Source organism: Panthera uncia (assembly GCF_023721935.1).
Source record: "Panthera uncia isolate 11264 chromosome B2 unlocalized genomic scaffold, Puncia_PCG_1.0 HiC_scaffold_25, whole genome shotgun sequence".
Taxonomy (NCBI): Eukaryota; Metazoa; Chordata; class Mammalia; order Carnivora; family Felidae; genus Panthera; species Panthera uncia.
The window spans coordinates 3344424-3367389 of NW_026057581.1; the positions used below are offsets into that span (position 1 = coordinate 3344424).

At 46.9% G+C, this 22966-nt stretch overlaps 6 protein-coding genes across 8 annotated transcripts in view; 3 read left to right on the forward strand and 3 right to left on the reverse strand.

The window, feature by feature from the left end:
- LOC125939404 (uncharacterized) overlaps positions 1–2666 on the forward strand; it is a 2793-nt gene extending 127 nt beyond the window's left edge. Inside the window, exon 1 of the mRNA XM_049654850.1 lies at positions 1–2666. This exon is cut by the window's left edge and continues 127 nt beyond it. Within this exon, the coding sequence (XP_049510807.1) occupies positions 1–153 (153 nt within the window). The 3' untranslated portion in view covers positions 154–2666.
- Positions 1–22966, reverse strand: part of LOC125939383 (histone H2B type 1-A) — a 373771-nt gene that overhangs the window by 148598 nt on the left and 202207 nt on the right. The window lies entirely within an intron of this gene.
- Positions 4637–7229, forward strand: LOC125939399 (histone H4). Its single transcript, XM_049654843.1, has one exon. It carries the CDS (start codon positions 4669–4671, stop codon positions 4978–4980), a length of 312 nt encoding a protein of 103 aa, XP_049510800.1. The 5' UTR covers positions 4637–4668; the 3' UTR covers positions 4981–7229.
- On the reverse strand, positions 11118–11562 carry LOC125939400 (histone H4). The gene has a single exon (XM_049654844.1). It carries the CDS (start codon positions 11505–11507, stop codon positions 11196–11198), a length of 312 nt encoding a protein of 103 aa, XP_049510801.1. The 5' UTR covers positions 11508–11562; the 3' UTR covers positions 11118–11195.
- LOC125939375 (histone H3.1) lies at positions 12169–12700 on the reverse strand. Its single transcript, XM_049654814.1, has one exon. It carries the CDS (start codon positions 12661–12663, stop codon positions 12253–12255), a length of 411 nt encoding a protein of 136 aa, XP_049510771.1. The 5' UTR covers positions 12664–12700; the 3' UTR covers positions 12169–12252.
- Positions 15029–17078, forward strand: H1-1 (H1.1 linker histone, cluster member). The gene has a single exon (XM_049654788.1). The coding sequence runs from the start codon at positions 15076–15078 to the stop codon at positions 15718–15720; it is 645 nt and encodes a 214-aa protein (XP_049510745.1). The 5' UTR covers positions 15029–15075; the 3' UTR covers positions 15721–17078.

The window sequence follows — 22966 nt, forward strand, 5'->3', positions numbered from 1 at the left end:
AGCTCGGCCGTGATGGCGCTGCAGGAGGCGTGCGAGGCCTACCTGGTGGGGCTCTTCGAGGACACCAACCTGTGCGCCATCCACGCCAAGCGCGTCACCATCATGCCCAAGGACATCCAGCTGGCGCGCCGCATCCGCGGGGAGCGGGCCTAAACTATTAGCGAAGGATCGCCGACCTTAAACCCAAAGGCTCTTTTCAGAGCCACCCAATTAGCTCAACAAAAGTGGCTGTGAACCTTTAGATGGTGTTTAGGTGACCATGGCCATACTAAGCATTACTTGAAATCTGGTTGTTCTTACGGTACTTCTACCCGCAAAAGGGTCCGTTTTCGAAAACCATTTAACCGACTGCCTATGAAACTGTCAACCCATTTTCCTAGACTATATTCGTGTGCCTTTTCCGAAAAGGGGACGACCTTGAACCAGTAGCCGGGTACGTGAACTGCCCACTCTGAAAGTGCCTAATTTTGCCTCTAAGAAATTTGAGTTTTAGATTACATCCCCAACTATCAGGAAACACTTCAAAGATCATAGCGTTTACACTATACATAACTCAAACTTCAGAGCAATGCAGAATACTGAATAATGACAGCTCCAAATTCCAAAGGCTTCGCTTCAGTTTTCCCCACACCTTTGCTCTTACCCCTAATACTTCTGGGCTTCACCGGAGATGGGAGTTGATGCATCGACCTAAATCAGGTGGACAACCATCAACAAAAAACAAGATTCACCTTGAATTGTGTGGTTTGCTTGGATGGCTTTACATTCCTGGATTTTGATAAAACAACTTTGACTTTAGAAAATATTTGCATTTTTCTAAGTAATAAGGTTGGATGTTTCTATTTGTGTATGTGTGTGTGTGTGTGTGTGTGTGTGTGCGCACGTACACGCGTGTCATTGCGTTGTAGTTTTATTTAAATTTCCAGGCTCTCCTACATGTAATTGTCTGGCACAGACCTTTGTTATCCATGTAAAAGGTCTCAATGATGCCCTTGGCTTGAGCCAGGGTCTGTCCCCTGCCCCAGCCCACATCTGGGCCCCAGCTGAAGTCGAAATATCTTGGTTTTTCTTATCGCTGTGCTGGCTTTTATGTACATTGTTTGGCTTTTTCCTCGATATGCTATGTATCTGTTAGAAAAAGGGTGTTTAAGGCACAGGGCCTGAAAGGATAGCTTTAAAAAGGTACAAGTGCCCATTGCTGTCTGAGGGTGGGATGGCCAGGGGACAGTGGCTCAGACTGGCTGCCCCTGCCCTCCCCCATCCCCTTCCCAGTCAAGGAATGTGGATTTGGTTCTAAGTCTTCATTTACTTGAGCCCCTCAACAGAAAAACTGCCCAGTGTCTGGTGAATAAGGATAGCACTGTCCTAGAATCCATAACGTTGTTAATCTTTCTGCAGGAGTACTCTGGAAACTGGAAGCACAGGGCAGCATTTAGATATCAGATTGCCCACGTTCAAATCGCAGTGTTACCACTTACCGTATCGTCTGACACAAATTGATTTCTCCATCATCAGAAAAATAGGGAATAACACTACCCACCTTAGTGGGTATCATAGCTACTGGGATCATAGAAGTTGATTTTTGGACACGTGGCGCTGGAGAAATGCTATGAATTTTCCCGAGCTGTGTGTGATTTTCCCTTATACTCTAACATTTCCTTGAAAATTGAAATAAAAACTCAAACTTTCCCCGCTAAATGTCCTTTTCCTTGGGCATGACTATTGAATAGACTCGGCCCAGTTTGGAAGTGCAACTTCAGCAGATATTCTAAAATCAAAGAATGGAGGAAATTCAGTCATAAATATTGCAAATATTTTGGAAAGTCAAAGTTGTTTTATCAAAATCCAGGAATGTAAAGCCATCCAAGCAAACCTCACAGTTCCAGGTGAATCTTGGTTTTTGTTGATGGTCGTCCACCTGATTTGGGTCGGTGCATCAACTCCCATCTCAGATGTAGGCCACAAATGTTAGGAGTAAGAGCTAAGGTGTGGGGGGAAAAAAAAGAAAATTTACTGAAAATATTGGAAGGGGAGCTGTGCCCACAGTTTAATATCACTGCATGAAGCATTTATTACTTTCTATTAGCGGAGTGCCTATGGCCATGCTGGAGGGGAAAAAAAGGCGTTTGACATACAGATTGTATTTTTTAAATGGCTGTTGGAAGGTCCTCCATGAAACACGGTTTTTCTTTCCCAGACACCATGGTGATACGACACCACATGCTGAAATTCACCGCTACTACTGCTGGCTCTCGAACTTTTGGTTTATACAGACTTTCAGAAGAGAGGAGGAAGGAGGCCAAGGTCAGGGTGTATTTTCCAGAGTTAAAGATTTAGTAGTAGCCCTTCCAGTCATCCCAGTAGAAGTGACTTACTAATCCATGAGTGTCTGAGATTTAACACCACAGTGGGAAGTCAGTGTAGAAATGTGAATTGTACTCCAGATTCGGCTGCCGGAGAGCCAGGAAGGAACATTACTTGTCAATGCCCCTTTGGAAAGGGCACCTAGGGATATTCTCAGGCAACCATATTTAACATGTCATGTATGCACAGAAAAACAACAGCCTGTCAGTCACTAGGTGAATGAATAAAGACGGCGTCTTACATAGAGCTGACAATACGGATTCAAAATGCATGTGTCCACTTATTTGCAGAGTTTTATAACAAATACAACACAGTACTGTAAAGGTTTTTCTCTTCCTTATGTTTTCTTAATAACATTTTCTTTTCTCTGGTTTACTTTATAATAAGAATACAATATATAATACATATACCAAATACATATTAATAGACTTTATGTCATCAGTAAGGCTTCTAATCAACAGTATGGTATTGGTAGTTTGGGCGGGGGGTGGTCACAAGTTATATCTGGATTTTCAACTGTGCAAGAATCAGCCCCCCAAGCCCTGCATTGTTCAGAGGTCATTTGCATATAAAATGGGACATTAGTCATACAAAGAATGAAATCTTGGTATTCACAACATGGATGGACTTAGAGGGTATTAGGCTAAATGAAACAAGTCAGGCAGAGAAAGACAAATACCATACGACTTCACTTACATGTGGAGTCTAAAACAGCGTGGACGACAACAGCAGACAGATAAATATAGAGAACAAATGGTAGTTTAGGGGCGAGGGGTAAGAGGCAAAGAAGGTAAAGGTGATTAAGAAGGAAAAACATCCAGTTATACAATAAATAAGTGACAAGGACGAAAAGCACAGCATAGGGAATATGATCCTATTGTAACAACTTTGTATGGTAGCAACACATCATGATGAGCATTTCATAATGTATATAGTTGTCAATTCACTACGTTATATACTAGTATACTATTGTAAGTCACTATACTTCAATTGAAAAGAAAACAAAACCAAGAAACCCAGAATCCATCAATGTCTTGTACTTTATTAAATGTGATTAAAAAAAAAAAAAACAAAACTTCGCTATTATATACGTATCTGTGTTGCCTATATTGTGTCACGAGTAAAAGCCTGACAATGAAGGCTCAGGGCAACATCCTAACTCCGGACAGGTTCTTTAAGCAACAATACCAACAAAAAAACAGCCATATTTATGTCTTTGCGCCAATCTCTGTTCTAGCCTTCTGCTTACATTAGGTAATTTCAATCTTTACAAAAGTTCCCTGAGTACTATCATCGCTCCACCTTAACAGATAAAGAAAATGAAGGGCAACTTTACAATGTCAAACCGCTGTAATAGAGGAAAAATGACTTCCCCTGCCCTTTTGAGTTTTTGGCCTAGACCCTGCCATAAAAGGCAGATTAAGGACAGAAAAACAGAGGTTTAATGATATATATACCTCAGGTATACATGGGAAAGAGAGACTCTGAAAAACTGAGAAGAACACCTGAAAAGGCCCAAGCCACCCCGTTACATACGATCTTCCACTAAAGACAAAAGATGTCATGCGGGAGGGGCGTGCACAGGGAGCCAGTTATGGGCTCCCAGGAAAAGGATAGTAAACAAGGCAAGGTTGTTCTGCAGAATCAAGGCCTGGCTTTCTCCATGGACAAGTTTCTGTGCTGATCTAGTCGTCCTTCTCTTTCTGGCACAGAGAGGGAGACACCGATTGAGATCTCCTTCATAAATGTGAAATTCCCCTTAAGAAAGTGTGAGTTCTCCTCTGGTTTTAGAGATTCTCCTGCGTCTGGTATTTCTCTAAACTGCTCAGAAATAGCCCTTATGTCAGACAGGCCTATGTGCGGGCGGCGTATACTGTACCGTTCACACGCACGGGGCATGTTTGGGGAAGGTGTGCCTGAGCTCCCCACTCCTATTTTGGGATGGCGTCCTAGGGTACCCTTCCCAATCATCCCCTTCTGAAGGAGAAAGTACAGCACTTGCTTATAAAAAAAAAAAATTAGCCCCTGTGAACATTCTCACGGAAAGATATAATTTCAGATACAAATATCAACGGTTTCAGAAAAATCTAGAGCTTAAAACTGAAACTCCTCACTCCGTTCCCTCCCCCACACCGTCATTGGCTCTCAGCCCAGAGAGGGGCGGAGCCCGGCGTGCGGTCGGGGCGCCTCGGTTCCCGCCCGCGCGGTCAGTTCTCAATCAGGTCCGACGACTGCTTATAATAACGCCTTTCGGGCCAGTGGGGCCACCGCTGTGACTTACTCACAGAACGTGCTTAGGCAGCTATGTCAGGCCGGGGCAAAGGCGGGAAGGGTCTAGGCAAAGGGGGCGCTAAGCGCCACCGCAAGGTGCTGCGCGACAACATCCAGGGCATCACCAAGCCCGCCATCCGGCGGCTGGCCCGGCGCGGCGGCGTCAAGCGCATCTCCGGCCTCATCTACGAGGAGACCCGCGGGGTGCTCAAGGTGTTCCTGGAGAACGTGATCCGGGACGCCGTCACCTACACGGAGCACGCCAAGCGCAAGACGGTCACTGCCATGGACGTGGTGTACGCGCTCAAGCGCCAGGGCCGCACCCTCTACGGGTTCGGGGGTTAAGCCTTCGTCCCCACTTTTTCTCTATAAAAGGTCCTTTTCAGGGCCGCCCACTTACTCTCAAAAGAGTTGTACGCGTCTCCTCCTTCCCACTCTCCAGTTGTGCTCATGTTGGAAGGCCCATCCGGCCTACCTGCTAAGGCTTCGGCTTTCGTTTTACGCATAAACTGAGACTCCATTCTCCCTCTCCACCAATCAGCTCGCAGCACAGTGCGAGGCGCAGGCCGCGGGCCAATCCGGAGCAGGGGCTGGCCGAGGGAAGCCAATGGGGAGGCGTCTGAAGGCCCCGGCCCACGGCTTTCTGGGGAAGGAGTCGGCCTCCCCCTCGTCGTTTTCCCCCAAGAGGCCATCCTGGCCGGCGGCCGTGCTTCAGTCGCTGTCGAATGCGTTGGTCCGGGGAGGCTCCGGTGAATATCCGTACTAATTCCCAGAGCGTGCTCCCGCCTCTGGAAGCCAGGGATGGCCCGAGAAGTCTCTTCGTTATCGTGTGATTGCCCCCAGCGATGCCCGGACCGAGGACGACACAGGCTTTCCCTGTCCGCGCTGGCATCCGCCACCTCTATCTCCGGGGTTGGAGCCGGTGAGGGTGAGGTCGGCCCACAGCCTTCCGCAGACGGTGTCTTTGAGCTTAAGATGCCTTGGCATTGCAGGTTTGCGTCCGCAGGCCGCGCGCCTTCGCTAAGCCTTTGGCTTGGGGAAATTGCCATTTACTAGATTAAAGGGAGTCTGTTCTTCAGGTCTCTGGCTACTGGCAGCCTTGAGGTCTCCAACAGGGCGCAAATTCGAGGGGCTGAGGGAGAAAGCCGCTTCCTCAGGTCACTGGCTCTGGTGACTGTCTTGGACCTTCCCCCTTCTTCCCTTTGTCCGGTTCGTTTCCCTCCTGCCTCCTGTATAAATTCTAAGGTTGTTGGGGCACCTGGGTGGCTCAGTTAAACGCTTCTGACTTTTGCTCAGGTCATGATTTCAGTTCGAGCCCCGCGTCGGGCTCTGTGCTGACAGCTCAGAGCCTGGAGCCTGCTTTGGATTCTGTCTCCCTCTCTCTCTCTGCCCCACCCCTGCTTGCGCTCTGTCTCTGTCTCTCAAAAATGAGTAAATATTTTTAAAAATGTAAGGTTGTTTTATTTTAATGAACGTTTCAAACATGGTTATAAAAAGTTTTGAAGTATGCCCTCCCATTGGTAAGTCACAACGGAATAGTCAGCATTGATTTAATGCTTAAGAAATATATTGACATTTGCTTAAAACTCTGCTGGCTGGTTACTCTGCTAACATGTCTCTGACACAAGAAGATACTTGAATAGGCAATTGGAAGATTCTTGAGTTCCAAGAGAGAGGTCTGGTTTAAAGAAAAATTGGTAAGACAATGTAAGTGTAAATGGTAAGACAATGAGATCAAGACTTTCAACACCATTTATTACTGTACGTTGTAATGGTAAATGAGTGGAAATATAAATTGTCATCAGAAGGGATTGGGGCACCTGGGTGGCTCAGTTAGTTGAGGGTCCAACTTTGGCTCAGGTCATGATCTTACGGTGTGTGAGTTGGAGTCCCGTGTCTGGCTCGGTTCTGACAGCTCAGAGCCTGGAGACTGCTTTGGATACTTCTCCCTCTCTCTCTGACCCTACCCCGTTCATGCTCTGTCTCTCTCTGTCTCAAAAAAAATAAATAAGTAAACATTAAAAATTAAAAAGAAGGGATTGGATATCCTTGAAGTGGTGGTCTGAGTGCAGGCTGCTATAGCAAAAATACCATAGACTCTGTGGCTAACAACGAATATTGATTTCTCACAGTTCTGGAGGCTGGGAGTTAAGATCAAGGTCCTGGAAGACTCAGACAAGATTTGGCGTCTGGTGAGATCCCATTTCCTGATTCATAGACCTATCTTACTGTGTCTGCAGATGGCAGAGGGAAGGACCAGAGAGCTTTCTGGGATCTCTTATATAAAAGGCACTAATTCCATTCATGAGTGCTCCACTGCCATGGCCTGATCACCACCCAAGTGCCCAATCTCTTAATACCATCATATTGGGGGTTAACATTTCAACATACGAATTTGTAGGGGATACACACAGTCCGTCATAAATGGGCTGCTATAGAGACCTACTAAAGGATAAAGCAACCTGGAGTGCATTTGGGCTCATTTCCTGGCCCCTTCTCTGTTCTTTGTCTCGCTATTGATTTGCTCTGTGTTCTGTGAAATAGTTGCTGCTCAACAGAACTCGATGGCCTAGCTCTGAGTGTCCGGCCAGCTTGTAGTGACACTTAAAGGCTGTGAGAGTGTCAGCTTCTCTCTCAATCCCACTGGTTGTTTTTAGGAGGGTGGCCTTATCACCTCTAAAATTTTATCAGTTTCCTTCCACCCACTTCGAGCTTCATAACGAAGCTTGTCGCATATCCACCTGTATATCTGATATATCTACTTGAATATCTAATGGACATCTCAAACTTGTCCACATTAGGTATCTTAACGCATAAACCCCAAATCTGTTCCTCCTTCAGTATTCCCCACCTCAATAGATGGAACTCCATTCTTCCGGGGGCTCAGCTCAGAAAACATGCGGTCCTGTCTGAGCTCTTTCTCTTAACTTTCATCCAACCCAGTCAGCTCTATCTTCCAAATCAATCAGAGCACCTTTCCCGACATCCTCTGCTTCTACTCCTGGACAAGCCACAATCACCTTTTGTCCAGATGACCATAATGAGTCCTAACTAGTCTTTCTGTTTCCACTTCTGATGGCTAGTTTTTTTCTCAGCCACACAGAAGGAGCGATCCTTTCAATAGATGTCGTGTCCACCATCTGCCCAGAACATTCCAGCGGTGTTCCTTCTTCATAATAAAAACCAGTGTCTTTGTCACAGCCTACAAGCACAGTAGCCAATAAGTCCAGCTTGCCTGAGTTGGAGGGGTTTCTGGGATAGGGAGCTTTCAGTGCTCAACCTTGGGGAAAGTCCCAAGCAAACAGGATGAGTTTGTCAGTCTACCCAAGATGGCTTTACGTGATCTGGCCCTCGGCCACCCTCTCACCTCACTCACTCTCCCATTTCTTTGTCCTCACTGACCTTTTTGCTGCTTGTGGAGTTGAGCAAACATGTTCCGGGCTCAGAGCCTTTGTCCTGATTTTTCTTTCTTCCTAGAAGTATCTTCTGGTGTAGGGGAGATAAAATTTTACCTCTGCTTTCTTAGGGGTTTTAGCAGGCCTAAGAATTAAATTGACATAAAACAGGTTCATGGGAAAAGAGCATACAATTCATTTATATTTACATGAATACATATATATCTTTATATATAGTCATTGAGGTACACCAATGTGTTTTCCGGGACAAAGGCGCCCTCCTAAGGAAATGAACACCCAAAGAAGCAATTGGACTTGAACACTTATGTACCGAGCTGGACAAAGAAGAGTAAACTGTGAAAACAGGACAAGGCAAGGGGGCTGGCGGCCGGGCAGTTAATTGTGGGGAAGTAACTAGGAAGATAAGCATTAGTTTACAAGGTTTGTACAGAGTTCTCCCAGCTTTGATGATCCAACGTGGCAAAAATATGACTTTCCTCTTGGTAGAGGGATGACATCTTCCATATGGGGATTTTCTCTCCTGCTTTCAGGAAGAGAAAGGAGAGGTCAGAGTGCTTTTCTCGCACCTGTTTGTTTTCCCAGTGCCTTTAATCTTGATGTCAGGCACATAGTTTGTGTGGCATGTTCTGCTGTCACTGGACATAGAGTGACATGCTGCATGGCTGCAGACTTCATTCAGGCCTCTGCTCAAATGCCCTCTTATGAAAAGAGAACTTTCCTGACCACCCTATGTGAACGAATACCCCCTCTGCTCATTCTTTAAAATAGCATATGTATCCCCACCCATATTGCTATATATTTATTTTGTTTGTGGTCCTGTCTTCCTCAACTAGAATATAATCCTGTGACAGCAGGGGCTTTGTTTTGTCCCTGAGATGTTCCCTAGCTCCTAGAACAGGGCTGAGAGCTAACAGGTATGCGGGTTTGTTGTGGAGGGAGAGGAAAAACATTTTTCCTTCTGCTCTTCTAAATTCTTGACTGGGACCTCCCTGCAACAAAAAAGACATATTGACAGGAGAAAAACAAATTTAATTATATACAGATGTACAGGAGCCCCCACAAAGATCTGAGATTCAAGGAAGTGATCAGAGCAGGAAGCTTTTATATCTTTTTAGACAATACGTTTCTAAAGAACAGAGAAAGTGCTTTTGGGCTAGGAGTAAAGAAGTAACAGGGTTTGTTCATACAGACTTCTTGACTCTGAATTCCGCATCTCCAGTGGTAAGGATGTTTCTCTTCTTCCTGGTATAGCAGGGTACTTTTCATAGAAGAGATTTATCTTCTGCTTTCAGGGAAAAAGAGAAGTGGGGGTTACAAGCGGTGAGGAGGTGTCGGGATGATTTTCCTGCTTCTGCCGCTCAAGCTCCTTGAGTTGAACATATTTAATATGCCAAGGCGGCGTATCAGGGAATAGCATGCCCTGTACCCTATCAGTTGAACGAATGCATGCGTGAATTTTCTACACAAGACCCTAGGCTCACCAGAGTGCCGCCATGATGGATTCTCCTTCTACTCTTCCTTGACTTACCTAGATCTGAGGAATGGTGCTGAGTGGGAAACCGGGCAGCAGCAGTATCTTTGTTCTGAACAAGGCCTTCAAGAGTGTTAGGACGGAGGAAGGCTCAGAGGCTTTCACCCAGGCCAGTGAGTGTGACAAATGGGTATGGTGCTGTCTGTAAGGCTGTGAATAAGCTAGGCCAACCGTAACAGAAGCCAGGCATGTCTGTTGTTATAGCCACCGCACCTCCCCTCCCGTATGGAAAAATCTGCATCCACACACCTCTCTAATATACTCCGGATCCAGGACAGAGAATTCTGTCGGATTTGCCCACTGCCTACAGCAGTATCAGGCACGTCACATGAGGTCAACAAATATCTCTTGAAGGAACACCAGCTAAGGAAATAAAGTGACCACTCTCCCAACCATGCCTATTTTGGTCCTCTGACGGTCCAGGACGCAGCTCTGAATCCTCCCCATTGTCAATTTAAATTAAGCCAGGCTAGGTACTTTTATCATTCCCGGAAAAATCTTGGAGGACAATTATTAGGTGGAAAAGGAGACCTAAAAAGCTAGGAGAGACATTGGCTAAAGCTAACACACGGTGGCTGCAGTCAGCACACGCTCTCACGCCTGCTCTCTAGATTTTGAGATATAGTGTATATACCATATACCCCCCCACACACACACACACTTGAAGTGTACAATCCAATGTATTTTAGTATATCTACTTAATTGTACATCCATCCCCACTATCTAATGCACATTTCCATCACCCTAATTTCCATTTCTCTGGGAAGGAAGGAAAAAAAAAAAGCATGGCTAACTGCAGAGGGCTGTGCTGACAGTGAATGAGGCACTTTCCCCCATTAGCCAGATTTTAATTTCCCCTGAATCCAGTGCTCTCTGGGTTTTCTGGCAGTCTGAAACTGGTTTCCTCCCCTGCCCACCATTTCCAGGTTTTTCTTGTTTTATTTATTTTATCTATTTATTTATTTATTTATTTATATTTTTAATTTTTTTTTTTAGACAAATCTCCCTATTATTGGTAAAAACTTCAGTACTCTTCTTGGGACCTGATAGAGGGCTTAATAGATAAGGTCTATCTCACAATCCGCAAAAAGACATTTTTAAAATTCCTAAATCAAGGCTTTGGCGTCTCTGGTCAGCCTTCCCATCCCCCAAGCCAGCTCGCCTCTGGGGGCGGGGGGAAGCACATGAGATCATCAGTTCTGATTGGTTGACAACCATGGATGGGACTTGCTGATTGGATAATGTTCCTCTTTGTTCCTGGAATCCCTTGCCAAGTTGCTTACCCTGCTTTGGTTATCCCTCACTTTTGACTTGGAATATCACTACTCCCCTGCTCGTATGCGGTGAATGGGAACAGAGGGGCGGGTTAAAATAAACCATTGAGCTAAGGGAGTTACCTTGGCACATAACGACTATCGAACTGAAGTTTTCCTTTCAAAACCCCACAACCTTCTGGGTTTCGGTGTCAATATTGTGGATTCTAAGTAGACTACAGAGCTGGTAGGCTCAAGTGCCCTGTTCGTTTGGGACAGCCCTTTTTGTGAACAGTTGGGTGGCCCTGAAAAGGGCCTTTGGTTGAGAAATGAAACATTCTGGTGGCGAAACCCGGCAAGTTAGCCCCCGAAGCCGTAGAGGGTGCGGCCCTGGCGCTTGAGCGCGTACACCACGTCCATGGCCGTGACCGTCTTGCGCTTGGCGTGCTCCGTGTAGGTGACGGCGTCCCGGATCACGTTCTCCAGGAACACCTTGAGCACCCCGCGGGTCTCCTCGTAGATGAGGCCGGAGATGCGCTTGACGCCGCCGCGCCGGGCCAGCCGCCGGATGGCGGGCTTGGTGATGCCCTGGATGTTGTCGCGCAGCACCTTGCGGTGGCGCTTGGCGCCCCCCTTGCCTAGGCCCTTCCCGCCTTTGCCTCGGCCAGACATGGCTTTCAGGAAAGCAAACCAACAGTAAGTGACAAAGAAGCCGAGAGCCGATCCTTATATAACTACGTCCCCCGCCCCCTTGCAGATACAGAGAATGGAAAGCGCGCAGGCGGGAAATGTGACGCAACAGTCCCCTCCCTTAACCCCTCCTCCAAGCCCCAGGAACTAGGGGCGGGAGAGGGGTGGGTCAGAACCCAGTTTGACCAGTGTTCTTAACTGGGCTACATTGTTTTAAACTACATTTATAGTAAATTCATGTTCTGATTCCAAAAATAATCTGGCAGAGAATAAAGGCAGTCTTTCACAGTAAATTTCAGTAATGGCAAAAATACCAAGGTCAAATAAATGTAAATTGGGTAGTTTGGTCAATGACAAAACCAGGCTTTTGAAATTATCTTACAGGTTATAGTTGGTAAAACCATACTGTTCCAGTTCCACAAATGCGCAATAGGCCATATTTAATCCTCTTCAAAGACCAATCCTTTCGGGTTCCTCTTAAAACGCCAACCGGCTTAGTTAGGACCTAACCTTTTAAAGAGCCAACTTTGTTCGCAAATACAGGAAATGTCTGGACAAAATTTACTACTGTAACCCGTCAAATTGTCGTCGATCCCTAGTTTTTCAACTCTTAAGTGCAGCTAGTTCTATTAAACTGTGGAGCTAGATTTTTACAGCTACTTTACTTGAAAACGTGGGTGGCTCTGAAAAGAGCCTTTGGTTTGAATTTCAAAACAAACCGGCAGCGTTAAGCCCTCTCGCCGCGGATGCGGCGCGCCAGCTGGATGTCCTTGGGCATGATGGTGACGCGCTTGGCGTGGATGGCGCACAGGTTGGTGTCCTCGAAGAGCCCCACCAGGTAGGCCTCGCACGCCTCCTGCAGCGCCATCACGGCCGAGCTCTGGAAGCGCAGGTCGGTCTTGAAGTCCTGCGCGATCTCGCGCACCAGCCGCTGGAACGGCAGCTTGCGGATCAGCAGCTCGGTGGACTTCTGGTAGCGGCGGATCTCGCGCAGGGCCACCGTGCCGGGCCGGTAGCGGTGCGGCTTCTTGACGCCGCCGGTGGCCGGCGCGCTCTTGCGGGCCGCCTTGGTGGCCAGCTGCTTGCGCGGGGCCTTGCCGCCCGTCGACTTGCGCGCTGTCTGCTTGGTACGAGCCATGGCAGAAACGACCTACAAAGACATACCACGCCAGCACAAACATGTCGGGCCGACTTGCCGGTATTTATAGTACGTAGGGTGTGGTGATTGGATGAGAGGAATGCTTAACTACAAGGCTACAGGCTCTGATTGGTGTATCTCTGGATTTTCCAACAACTGCGCAGTTTCATTGGCTATCACGTTATCCTCAGCTCTTTCCAAGGTCTTGTTTCTTCCACTTCCGACTTTCAGTCTGAATGAAATGCCTTGAACCTTACCTTTCAAAAAACTAGACATGGACTTCATTGGTATCGCTTCAAAGCTCTATATTTCTTTAGTTCTTCGGGAGCAAAAATTGAGAAATATTGTCCGCAATAACGTACTCTTTATAGTCCCTGCTCAATAACCCGATATCAGGTTACAAATTTCTGAAATCTTTTTCAAAAATGTGATTCTTTTGTAATGCTTAAGTTGAGGAACTCCTTTGAATCCGACAAGACAATCAACCATAATCAAATTACGCTAGCGTTTACAGAAATTTTCCTGTAATCAGGAATCTATTTGTTAAATGTTAAAGCTGACTTCTAAGCGTGGAGCATTCTTATGTGTCTCATATGCCTTATATCTTCTAAAGCCTAGAGTGCATTTTGCCAGGTGTAAAATAGCAGTGACTAAACTCTCCAGTACCGACCTCTGAGCCTTGAGGAGGAGGCGTGTCCTCGTTCCGATCAAGTGGAAATCAGAGCCACAAGGGCAAATTTACCACTGCCAAGGCCTAACCTTACAGTTTTAAAAATTCTTCCAAGCTTAAAAGCATCAAATGTGACAGATTTGTACTAAGAGTAGGCATACCAGATTCTACCGTTTGATTGGTTGAGTCTTTTATACTGATCAGCCATTAAGCAATCTAGCATCTTCATTTGGGTGGAAAATTCGCTATTTTATTTGAATCCAATGGCTACACAGGAGTCGGGAACCTTTGCTTAAATTCCTGAATCCAGCATTTTCTTTTAAACACCTGTGTTTAATTAGAGTCCTCACTTATTATACTAAGAAAAGCTTGATTTTCAAAAACTGTTTCACTTACGAAACCTTCCGTTCTTGGAGGAAAGTTGTGTACCTGTTAGTGTCATCGACTATCCTTCAAAGGCTTAGCTTCAGATCGTTCCCTTCCAAACTGTTAGAAATTACGTGTTGCGTTTTGAAAACCTGGACTCTGGAAAATGGGAAACGGTCGAGAACGGTAGGGAAGATGGACGTGGGAACATCACATTATTGGCGGTAAGCTGGCAACCAGCCCCTCGGTGGTTGGCGGGAAGCAGGGAGGCTCGGGTTACCCAGGCCCGCGCGGACTTGTTTGAGAACCTCTGCCGCGCAGCGCGGGAATGAGACGCCGCTGTCTTCTCCCGGCCGCCAGGCGACTGCCCAGAGCCTCTCGTGAGAGGCATTTTGTTCTTTCATGTTTCTGCACGATGTGAAATCGCTTTAGCGGTGTTGATACTTTTCAATGCTCCTTACAGCTCTAAGGAGTTGTGTCCTCTCGCTTTCACACAAGGAACCCTAAGCCCCCACAGTCCTCCCGGCGCTTATTTGATGCCCCTCCCTTGTCTGGTTTTGAGCTTCAGAAGTCTGGTGAATGCGACATACTGACAGGGAACAGGTGATAGGTAAAGGGGAACGGCCGCTGGTAGGGGTTGCGTGGGAAGGATGAAAAGGCATCGGGAATTCGTGCAGCGCAATTGGATTGTAAACATAAGTTGCAATCACACTTGTATATTGTTTTCTGCACGTGCGGTTTGCGTGTTAGCTGCCGCGTGAGTTCTGGTGTTTCCCACGACACTCCTCTGACCGAAATTCACAAAAGGCCCGGTGCAGGCGTATCAGTCTTCGGCGTTGCCGGCAAGGCCACGGCACTGATGAGAGCTGGTCCCGAACCTGCAAGATGAGGCCTCCACCCACCCACACACACACCCCCAACCCAAGCACACCCCGCTTTCCTCTCTCCCTCCCGCCACTCAAGACGCCACCTTTCACATTTACTAATTAGAAACAGGCGCCCCTGACAACACCCAGCTGAAGCTCCTTGGATTCCTGTTTGACGACCCCGTTTACAAACAGCTCTCCCTCCGCCCCCCGAGATGAGGCCGGTTTTGCGGTCCGCGCTGAGGTCCGGGGGCCGCAGAGCCCGGCCCCTCCCCGCCCGGAGTTTCCGTGCCCGAAGCGGCCGGGGTGGCGGCCTGGGGCCCGCGCGCGCCCGCGCGCGCGGCTGGCTACAGGGACCCGGCGGAGAGGCGGCGCTCCGGGGCGAGAGGCGAGCGGGGCGAGCACCAATCACAGCGCGGCCCCGCCCTATAAATACGCGGCGCCGCCGTCTCCGGCGTCTTCCTGTCCCGCCAGGTCCCTGCAGTTGGCTCTGCCCGCCTCCCTCGCAGCATGTCCGAGACCGCGCCGCCCGCTCCGGCCGCCTCCACTCCCCCCGAGAAGCCCGCGCCGGGCAAGAAGGCCAAGCGACCCGCGAAAGCCGCCGCCGCCAAGAAGAAGCCCGTGGGCCCTTCTGTGTCCGAGCTGATCGTGCAAGCCGTGTCCTCCTCCAAGGAGCGCAGCGGCGTGTCCCTGGCCGCGCTCAAGAAGGCGCTGGCGGCCGCCGGCTACGACGTGGAGAAGAACAACAGCCGCATCAAGCTGGGCCTCAAGAGCCTGGTGAGCAAGGGCACCCTGGTGCAGACCAAGGGCACCGGCGCCTCGGGCTCCTTCAAGCTCAACAAGAAGGCCTCCCCTGGGGAGGCCAAGGCCAACCCCGCAAAGGTGGCGAAAGCCAAGGTGACGGGCGCCTCTAAGAAGCCCAAAAAGGTCACGGCGGCTGTTAAAAAAGCCGTCAAGACCCCGAAAAAGGCCAAGAAGCCTGCTGTAACCAAGAAGCCCTCCAAGAGTCCCAAGAAGCCCAAGGTCGTGAAGCCTAAGAAAGTAGCCAAGAGCCCTGCCAAAGCCAAGGCTGTGAAGCCCAAAGCGGCCAAGGCGAAGGTGACCAAGCCAAAGACTGCTGCCAAGCCCAAAAAAGCAGCGCCCAAGAAGAAGTAAAGGTTCGAGTTGGAAGCTTCTTCCAATAACCCAACGGCTCTTTTAAGAGCCACCAACATACTCCGGGGAAAGAGCTTTAGTACATGTGTCCTTAGGCTTCTACGCGGAATTTCTGCCTTCTTGCCGGGGTCTCCGCCAACTTCTGCCCCGCGTTCAGTCCCTTACAGTGGAGTTCTCGCTACAGGGAGCTAGGCCCTTGTACTTGAGACTAGGGTTCTGGGGCTTGAAGGGGCTTCAAGTGGGGCGGTTCTAGAGCCCCTTCCCTAGTACTTCGTTTTACCCGAGGTCCCTGCTCAGTACCAGAAGTACGTGGGGGAACTTGGCGTCCCTGCCACGAAGTTCCACACCCCCAAGCTAGTCTGTCATCCACGTGAACTATCTGAGGCGTGACAGCCCCGCCGTGGCCCGGGTTGGAAGCGTGTGCCACGACCACTCGGTTTTCCTGGTTGAGTTCAAAGCAGGGACGTGGTGTGGACAATAGTGCAAAAGCGGCCTTTTCCAAAATTGGTTCCCTGGAGAAGGCCTTTCCGGGCAATCAGTGCAACCTAGGGCTTGGCCACGCCCTGCGCACCCGCGGCTCGCCAGCTGGACGTCCTCCGGCGGGACGGGGCAGGACGGAGACGCCCTAGCGTGGATGGCGCGCAGGCCGGTGTCCTCGAGGAGCCCTAGGAGCCCCGCCAGGTAGGCCTTGCACGCCTCCCGCGGCGCCGAGACGCCCGAGCTCTGGAAGCGCAGGTCGGTCTTGCGGGCCCTTGAGCGTGGGGCAAGCTGCGGGCGAGTTTCTGGCCGAGGTCACGACCAAGGGGCTTGGCTGCAATGGAATTTGAGAGCCATAAGCCCAAAAGCCCTCATCGGGCTTGTCTGTGTCTAGGAAACGAAGCTGCCCTGGCTGGGTTTTGGAAAAGCCACTCTGTAGCCTAACTACGTGGTGTTTCCCTGCGCGCAGGGTTGTCCATTCTGGCGGTGCTATATACCATAGTAAGTAGTGAACACTTTCGCAGAATTGCCCCTTTGTAAAGGTTTTTCTAAATTAATTCTGGGATTCCGATGTTAATCCCGCCTTTCACATCCGAGGAGAAAACAGTATGACCCAGGGTTACTACTTAGCACAGCTCCGTAAAGATTTCTTTTTACGTGTGCCCATACGAATTCTATTTTTCAGATGATCTTTTTCCTTTTTGCACTGGCTTGCTGGGCTCCCACTATCCCGTAGTCGGCCATGCGCTCCTCCCTCAAATTGGTTTGTGCTTTCTTTGAACTCTTTTACAAGCACCCGTCCTGCACAGGCATGACTGTTCATTTTGGTCTTCGGCCAGGGTTATTTACAAAACGGTGTTATTATATACATTGCAACTTTTTTACCAAAACTTCTCAAAAATCCCCTTTAGTCAAACCTTTTTTTTAAAGGTCCTTCACGTAACATAAACTATTCACCCGTTTCCTATTGATAAGCTTTGACACGGTTTCCATTTACCACTACTGACCCTGGTGCAACAGAGTTCCAACACCGAAATTGCTAGATTAGAGTGTATTTGATGTCTGGGTTGGTGCTGACCTATCCTGAAAAGAGCTCCCCTCATCCATTCCAGCTATCAAGGTGTGGTCACAATTTCTGCCAGTCTAACAGGTATAAAATTATTTCACATTGTCCTTTTGATTTGCATTATTATAGTCACTAGTGCATCCTTCCTTTAGGTTTATTAGTCATTTGAATACGCTTTTCAGAGAATGTCTACTTGTCCCTTTGCTCACTTTTTTTCATCGGGCAGTTTGTGTCTCTTGCCCCATTCTGTTTTTTTATATAGGAGAGACAGGAACCTTCTTATCACCTGTGTTGCAGATAGTTTTCTAATTCTGGCATTGTTTCCCATATTTTGTTTATGATGTGTTTTCCATTTATATGTATTCTATAAAAGGAGATCTGTATATAAAATCTGGAATATTAAACGTTTTAGTTAGAAGCGTATCTTTTTCTTTTGTAGCTTCTAGATTTCCATTTTGGTTAAGAGACTGAACCCTACCCCACCATTATTCATTCAGCAGCCTAGGTTTTCTTCAAAGAATTTTTCTTTCTTAAAAAATATTTAGTCTCTAATCCATCTAGAATTTTATGTTGTTTAAGATAGAATTGAGTTTACATTCTTCCAGATAATGACCAGTTGTCCTAACACCATTTATTAAATAATCCGTCCATTTCTACCACAAAACTGAAATATGTCCTTGTTATTAAAGTATTAAATAATGGGATCTATTTATGTATTCTAATTTTTTATTGATCTCCATATAAGTCCTGTACCTTTATTCCCGATTTGTATGCTTGTTTCTGTTGCGAATGGAAGGCTTTTTAGGTCTTACTGCTAGGAAGGAAGAAATGTTTTGATATGTCGTGGCCAATGAATTTACCAATTTCTATAATTCTGTTTCTCTTTACTCTTTAAATTAGGGCTCCTTGAGTTTTTCCTAGTCCTCTGCAAAATAATCTTACCGTTTTTTTTTTTTTTCTCAATGTCAATACCAAGCGTTGTATTTCCTTTTTTGTACTGCATTTGCTGAGAATTTCCAAAGTGGAGTTAAATAATTTAGCAGAAATCACTTTTTAATTCTTGGTTTTAATTAAGCTGTTGTTTGTCCTTTCAGATAATATCCGTTAATTTTTGGTATCTCCATTATATTTAAATGATACCTTCAACTCTTTTTACTTTTTTAAGAAAATTTTTCGATAGCTTTCAGATTTTAATATATAGAAATGTATATAAGTATAAATATATATTTTTCTCTTTTCAAATTTTTATTTAAATTCTACTTAACATACATTGCAATATTGTTTTCAGGAGTAGAATTCAGTGATTCATCGCTTCCATACAACACGCAGTGCTCATTCCAACAGGTTCCCTCCTTAGTACCCATCACCCATCTAGCCCAGCCCCCACCCTCCTCCCTCCATTAACCTGTTTGTTTTCTATCTTTGAGTCTCTTATAGTTTGTTTCCCCCTCTCTTTTGTTTCCCCCTCTGATATGTTCATCTGTTTTGTTTTTAAAATTCCACATATATGAGAAATCATATGGTATTTGTCTCTCCCTGACTTATTTCGGTTAGCTAATCCACTCTAGCTCGTTGCAAAAGGCAAGACTTCTTTCTGATGGCTAAGCAATATTCCTTTGTATTTATATGCCACATCTTCTTTCTCCATCAGTCACTGGGCATTTGGGCTCTCTCCATAGTTTGGCTATTGTTGATAATGCTGCTATAAACACCAGGGTGCAGGTACCCCTCCAAATCTGTATTTTTGTATCCTTTGGGTAAATACCTAGTAAGGCAATTGCTGGATTGTCGGGTAGTTCTGTTTTTAACTTGTTGAAGAACCTCCATACTGTTCTCCAGAGCAGCTGCACCAGTTTGCATTCCCACCACCAGTACAAAAGTGTTCCCCTTTCTCTACATCCTTGCCAACATCTGTTGTTTCCTGAGTTCTTAATTTTAGCCACTCTGACTGGTGTGAGGTGGTATCTCAGTGTGGTTTTGCTTTGCATTTCCCTGATGATGAGTGATGTTGAGCATCTTTTCAAGTGTCTGTTGGCCATCTGGATGTCTTCTTTGGAAAAGTATCTGTTTGTGTCTTCTGCCCATTTCTTCACTGGATTATTTGTTTTGGGGTGTTGAGTCTGCTACGTCCTTTATAGATTTTGGATACTAACCCTTTATCAGATATGTCATCTGCAAATATCTTTGTCCCATTCTGTAGGCTGCCTTTTAGTTTTGTTGATTGTTTCCTTTGCTGTGCAGAAGCTTTTTATCTTTTTTTTTTTTTAAGTTTGTTTATTTGAGAGCAAGCACAAATACGTGGGGCAAGCACAGAGAGAGACAGGGAGAGAGAGAATCCCAAGATGGTTCCACACGGTCAGCGGAGAGCCCGATGCAGGGTTCAAACCCACGAACTGTGAGATCATGACCTGAGCCTAAATCCAGAGCGGATGCCTAACCAACTTGGGCCACCCAGGCGCCCCTGGAAGCTTTTTTATCTTGATGTTGCCCTTGCCTCTGGCGATGTGTACAATCGCTCCAGCCAAGGTCAAAGAGGTTGCTGCCTTATTCTCCTCGAGGAGTTTGATGGCTTCCTGTCTTACATTTAGGTCTTTTATCCATTTTGAATATATTTTTGTGTGTGGTGTAAGAAAGTGGTCTAGTTTCAGTCTTCTGCATGTTTTGCTGTTCAGTTTTCCCACCACCATTTGTTGAAGAGACTTTTTTTCTGATGGATCTTCTTTCCTGCTTTGGCGAAGGGGACTTGGCCATATCGTTGTGGGTCCGTTTCTGGGCTTTGTATTCTGTTCCGTTGATCCACGTGTCTGTTTCTGTGCCAGCACCATACTGTCTGGATGACTGTAGCTTTATAATAGAGCTTGAAATCCGGATGCCTCCAATTTTTTTTTTTTTTTTTTCAGGATTGCTTTGGCTATTTGAGATCTTTTGGGATTCCATACAAATTTTAGGATTATTTGTTATAGCTCTGTCTGTGAAAAATGCTGGTGGTATTTTGATGGGGATTGCATTACATGTGTAGATTGCTTTGGGTAGTATAGCTATTTTAACAATATTTGTTGTTCCAATCCATGAGCATGGAATGTTTTTCCATTTCTTTGTGTCTTCAGTTTCTTTCATAAATGTTCTATAGTTTTCAGAGTACAGATCTTTTACCTCTTTGGTTAGGTTTATTCTTAGGTATCTGGTTGTGTTGGGGGCAATTGCAAATGAGATCAACTTCTTGATTTCTTTTTCTGCTGCTGTGTTATTGGTGTATAGAAATGCAACCGATTTCTGTATGTTGATTTTTATATCCTGCAACTTTGCTGAATTCATGTATTAGTTCTAGCAATTTTTGGGTAGAGTCTTTCAGGTGTTCTACATAGAATACCATGTCATCTGCAAATTGTGAAGGTTTGACTTCTTCCTTGCTGATTTGGATGTGTTTTATTTCTTCTTGTCATCCAGTTTCTGAGGCTAAGACTTCCAGTACTATGTTAAATAGTAAGGGTGAGAGTGGACATCCTTGTCTTGTTCCTAATTGTAGGGTGAAGACTCTTAGTTTTTCCCCACTGAGGATGATATCATCTGTGGGTCTTTCCTATATGGCTTTTGATGATGTTGAGGAATGTTCTCTCTGTCCCTACTTTGTTGAGGATTTTTATTAAGAATGGATGCTGTATTTTGTCAAATGCTTTCTCTGCATCTATTAACAAGACCTTATGGTTCTTATCCTTTCTTTTGTTAATTTGGTGTATCACGTTGATTGATTAGCAAATATTGAAGCAGCCTGGTAAGCCCAGGAATAAAAATCCCAGTTGATCATGATGAATAATTCTTTTAATGTACTGTTGGATTCAATTTGCTCGTATCTTGGTGAGAATTTTTGCATCTATGATATTGGCCTGTAATCTGCAGCAGGGTTTTTGTCTGATTTGGGAATCAAGGTAATGCTGGCTTCGTAAAATGAGTTTGGAAGTTTTCCTTCCATTTCTATTTTTTGGAACAATTTGAGAATAGGTATTAACTCTTCTTTAAATGTCTGATACAAATCCCCTGGGAAGCCATCTGGCCCAGGATTCTCATTTGTTGGGAGATTTTTGATTCTGGTTCAATTTCTTTCCTGGTTATGGGTCTGTTCAAATTTTCTATTTCTTCCTGTTTCACTTTTGGTAGTTTGTGAGTTTCTAGGAATTTGTTCATTTCTTCCATTGCCCAGTTTGTTGGCATATAATTTTTCATAATATTCTCTTATAATTGTTTGTATTTCTCAGGTGTTGGTTGTGATCGCTCCCCTTGCCTTTGTGGTTTTATTTGGGTCCTTTCTCTTCTTTTTGATAAATCTCACTGGGGGTTATCCGTTTTATGAATTATTTCGAAGAACCAGCTCTTAGTTGTGAGTTTAGTCAGAAATTCTGAGTCCATGAGATTACTTAACAAGCAACGTTCAAATGCCGCTGCCCAAGTGACGGACTGGGCGGAGGCCTGAGTTCTGAGCCCCTTGGCAAGTACCATGGAGAGGGCTGGTGGCTCTGAGGAGAGTGGTTTGGGGCAGGACGGAGTTGAATTAAGGTGGAACTCTAAATCGGGGCATTACGGGTATATGGATGGCCTTTAAAGCCATGAACCTGGGTGAGGTCACCAAGGGGGTGATTGAGGTAGAGGAGAGTATAAAGGGGGAAATACTGGGTCCTGAGGCCTCCAACCCAGACTTCTGCAGTCACATACTGCTCTTTCCACACCTGCAGGTAGGTTCTTCAGTAGACATCCCAGAGGGGCCCAGGGACGGGGACGCGTGCAGAAGCCTCGGCAGGCGGGACCCAGGGTCAGCTGGAGTCTGGGGTCCCACTGGGCCCCTGCTGTCACTGCCGCTCCCGCTAAACTCAGGTTTAGTCCTCCGCTCCCTCCACCTCCTGCATCACTGGCCGGCTCCCTCGGGATCCACCAGGGGGACAAAGACTTCGTTCTCCCCAGAACCCATCTGACCTGAAAATCGTCTCTAGCATCGGCCCGGGCGGAGAGCTGGATTCACCCTGCGGGTCCCCTTGGCTGGCCTGGGGGTCCTCCTGAGGAGGAGGCCTGGGGTCCTCCTCCGGGTCCTCCTCCAGGAAAGAGCTGCAGTGCGAAGGCCGAGCCGCCAGAGGGCGGCTGCCTCGGGAATCGGATGCCCCGAAGGAGAACCTGCCTGAAGAACCTGCCGTCTGGGTACCAGGATGCAGGATGCGGGGCACAGAACCGGCGCAGGCAGGGAGCGAGCTTCCGGGAGGTGGGGGTTCTGACACCTGTTCCAGCGCTTCCTGGCCATCATCGGTCGTTGACAATCTGCTTAAGGTCCCAGAGGTTTGGGTTTCTTGGCCACAACCTGGGAGTCAAGAGCGTCCCCACGTCCCAGGAGTAGGCCGTTCACACGGAGTGGGAAGACGGCTCTGGGCAGAGAGGTACTTACGGACGGTGGGCGGGGACCAGCTCACCAGAGCCTGTGGCCAAGCTTGCGGGCCTTTTGTGAGCTGGCTGTTTGAATGCATTGATTATTAAAAATTACATTCTAGGAGCCCCTGGGTGGCTCAGTCGGTTAAGCATCCGACTTCGACTCAGGTCATGATCTTGCCGTTCGTGGGTTCGAGCCCTGCGTCAGGCTCTGTGCTGACAGCTCAGAGCCTGCTTCGGATTCTGTCTCCCTCTCTCTCTGCTCCTCCCCCGCTCGTTCTCTCTCTCTCTCTCTTT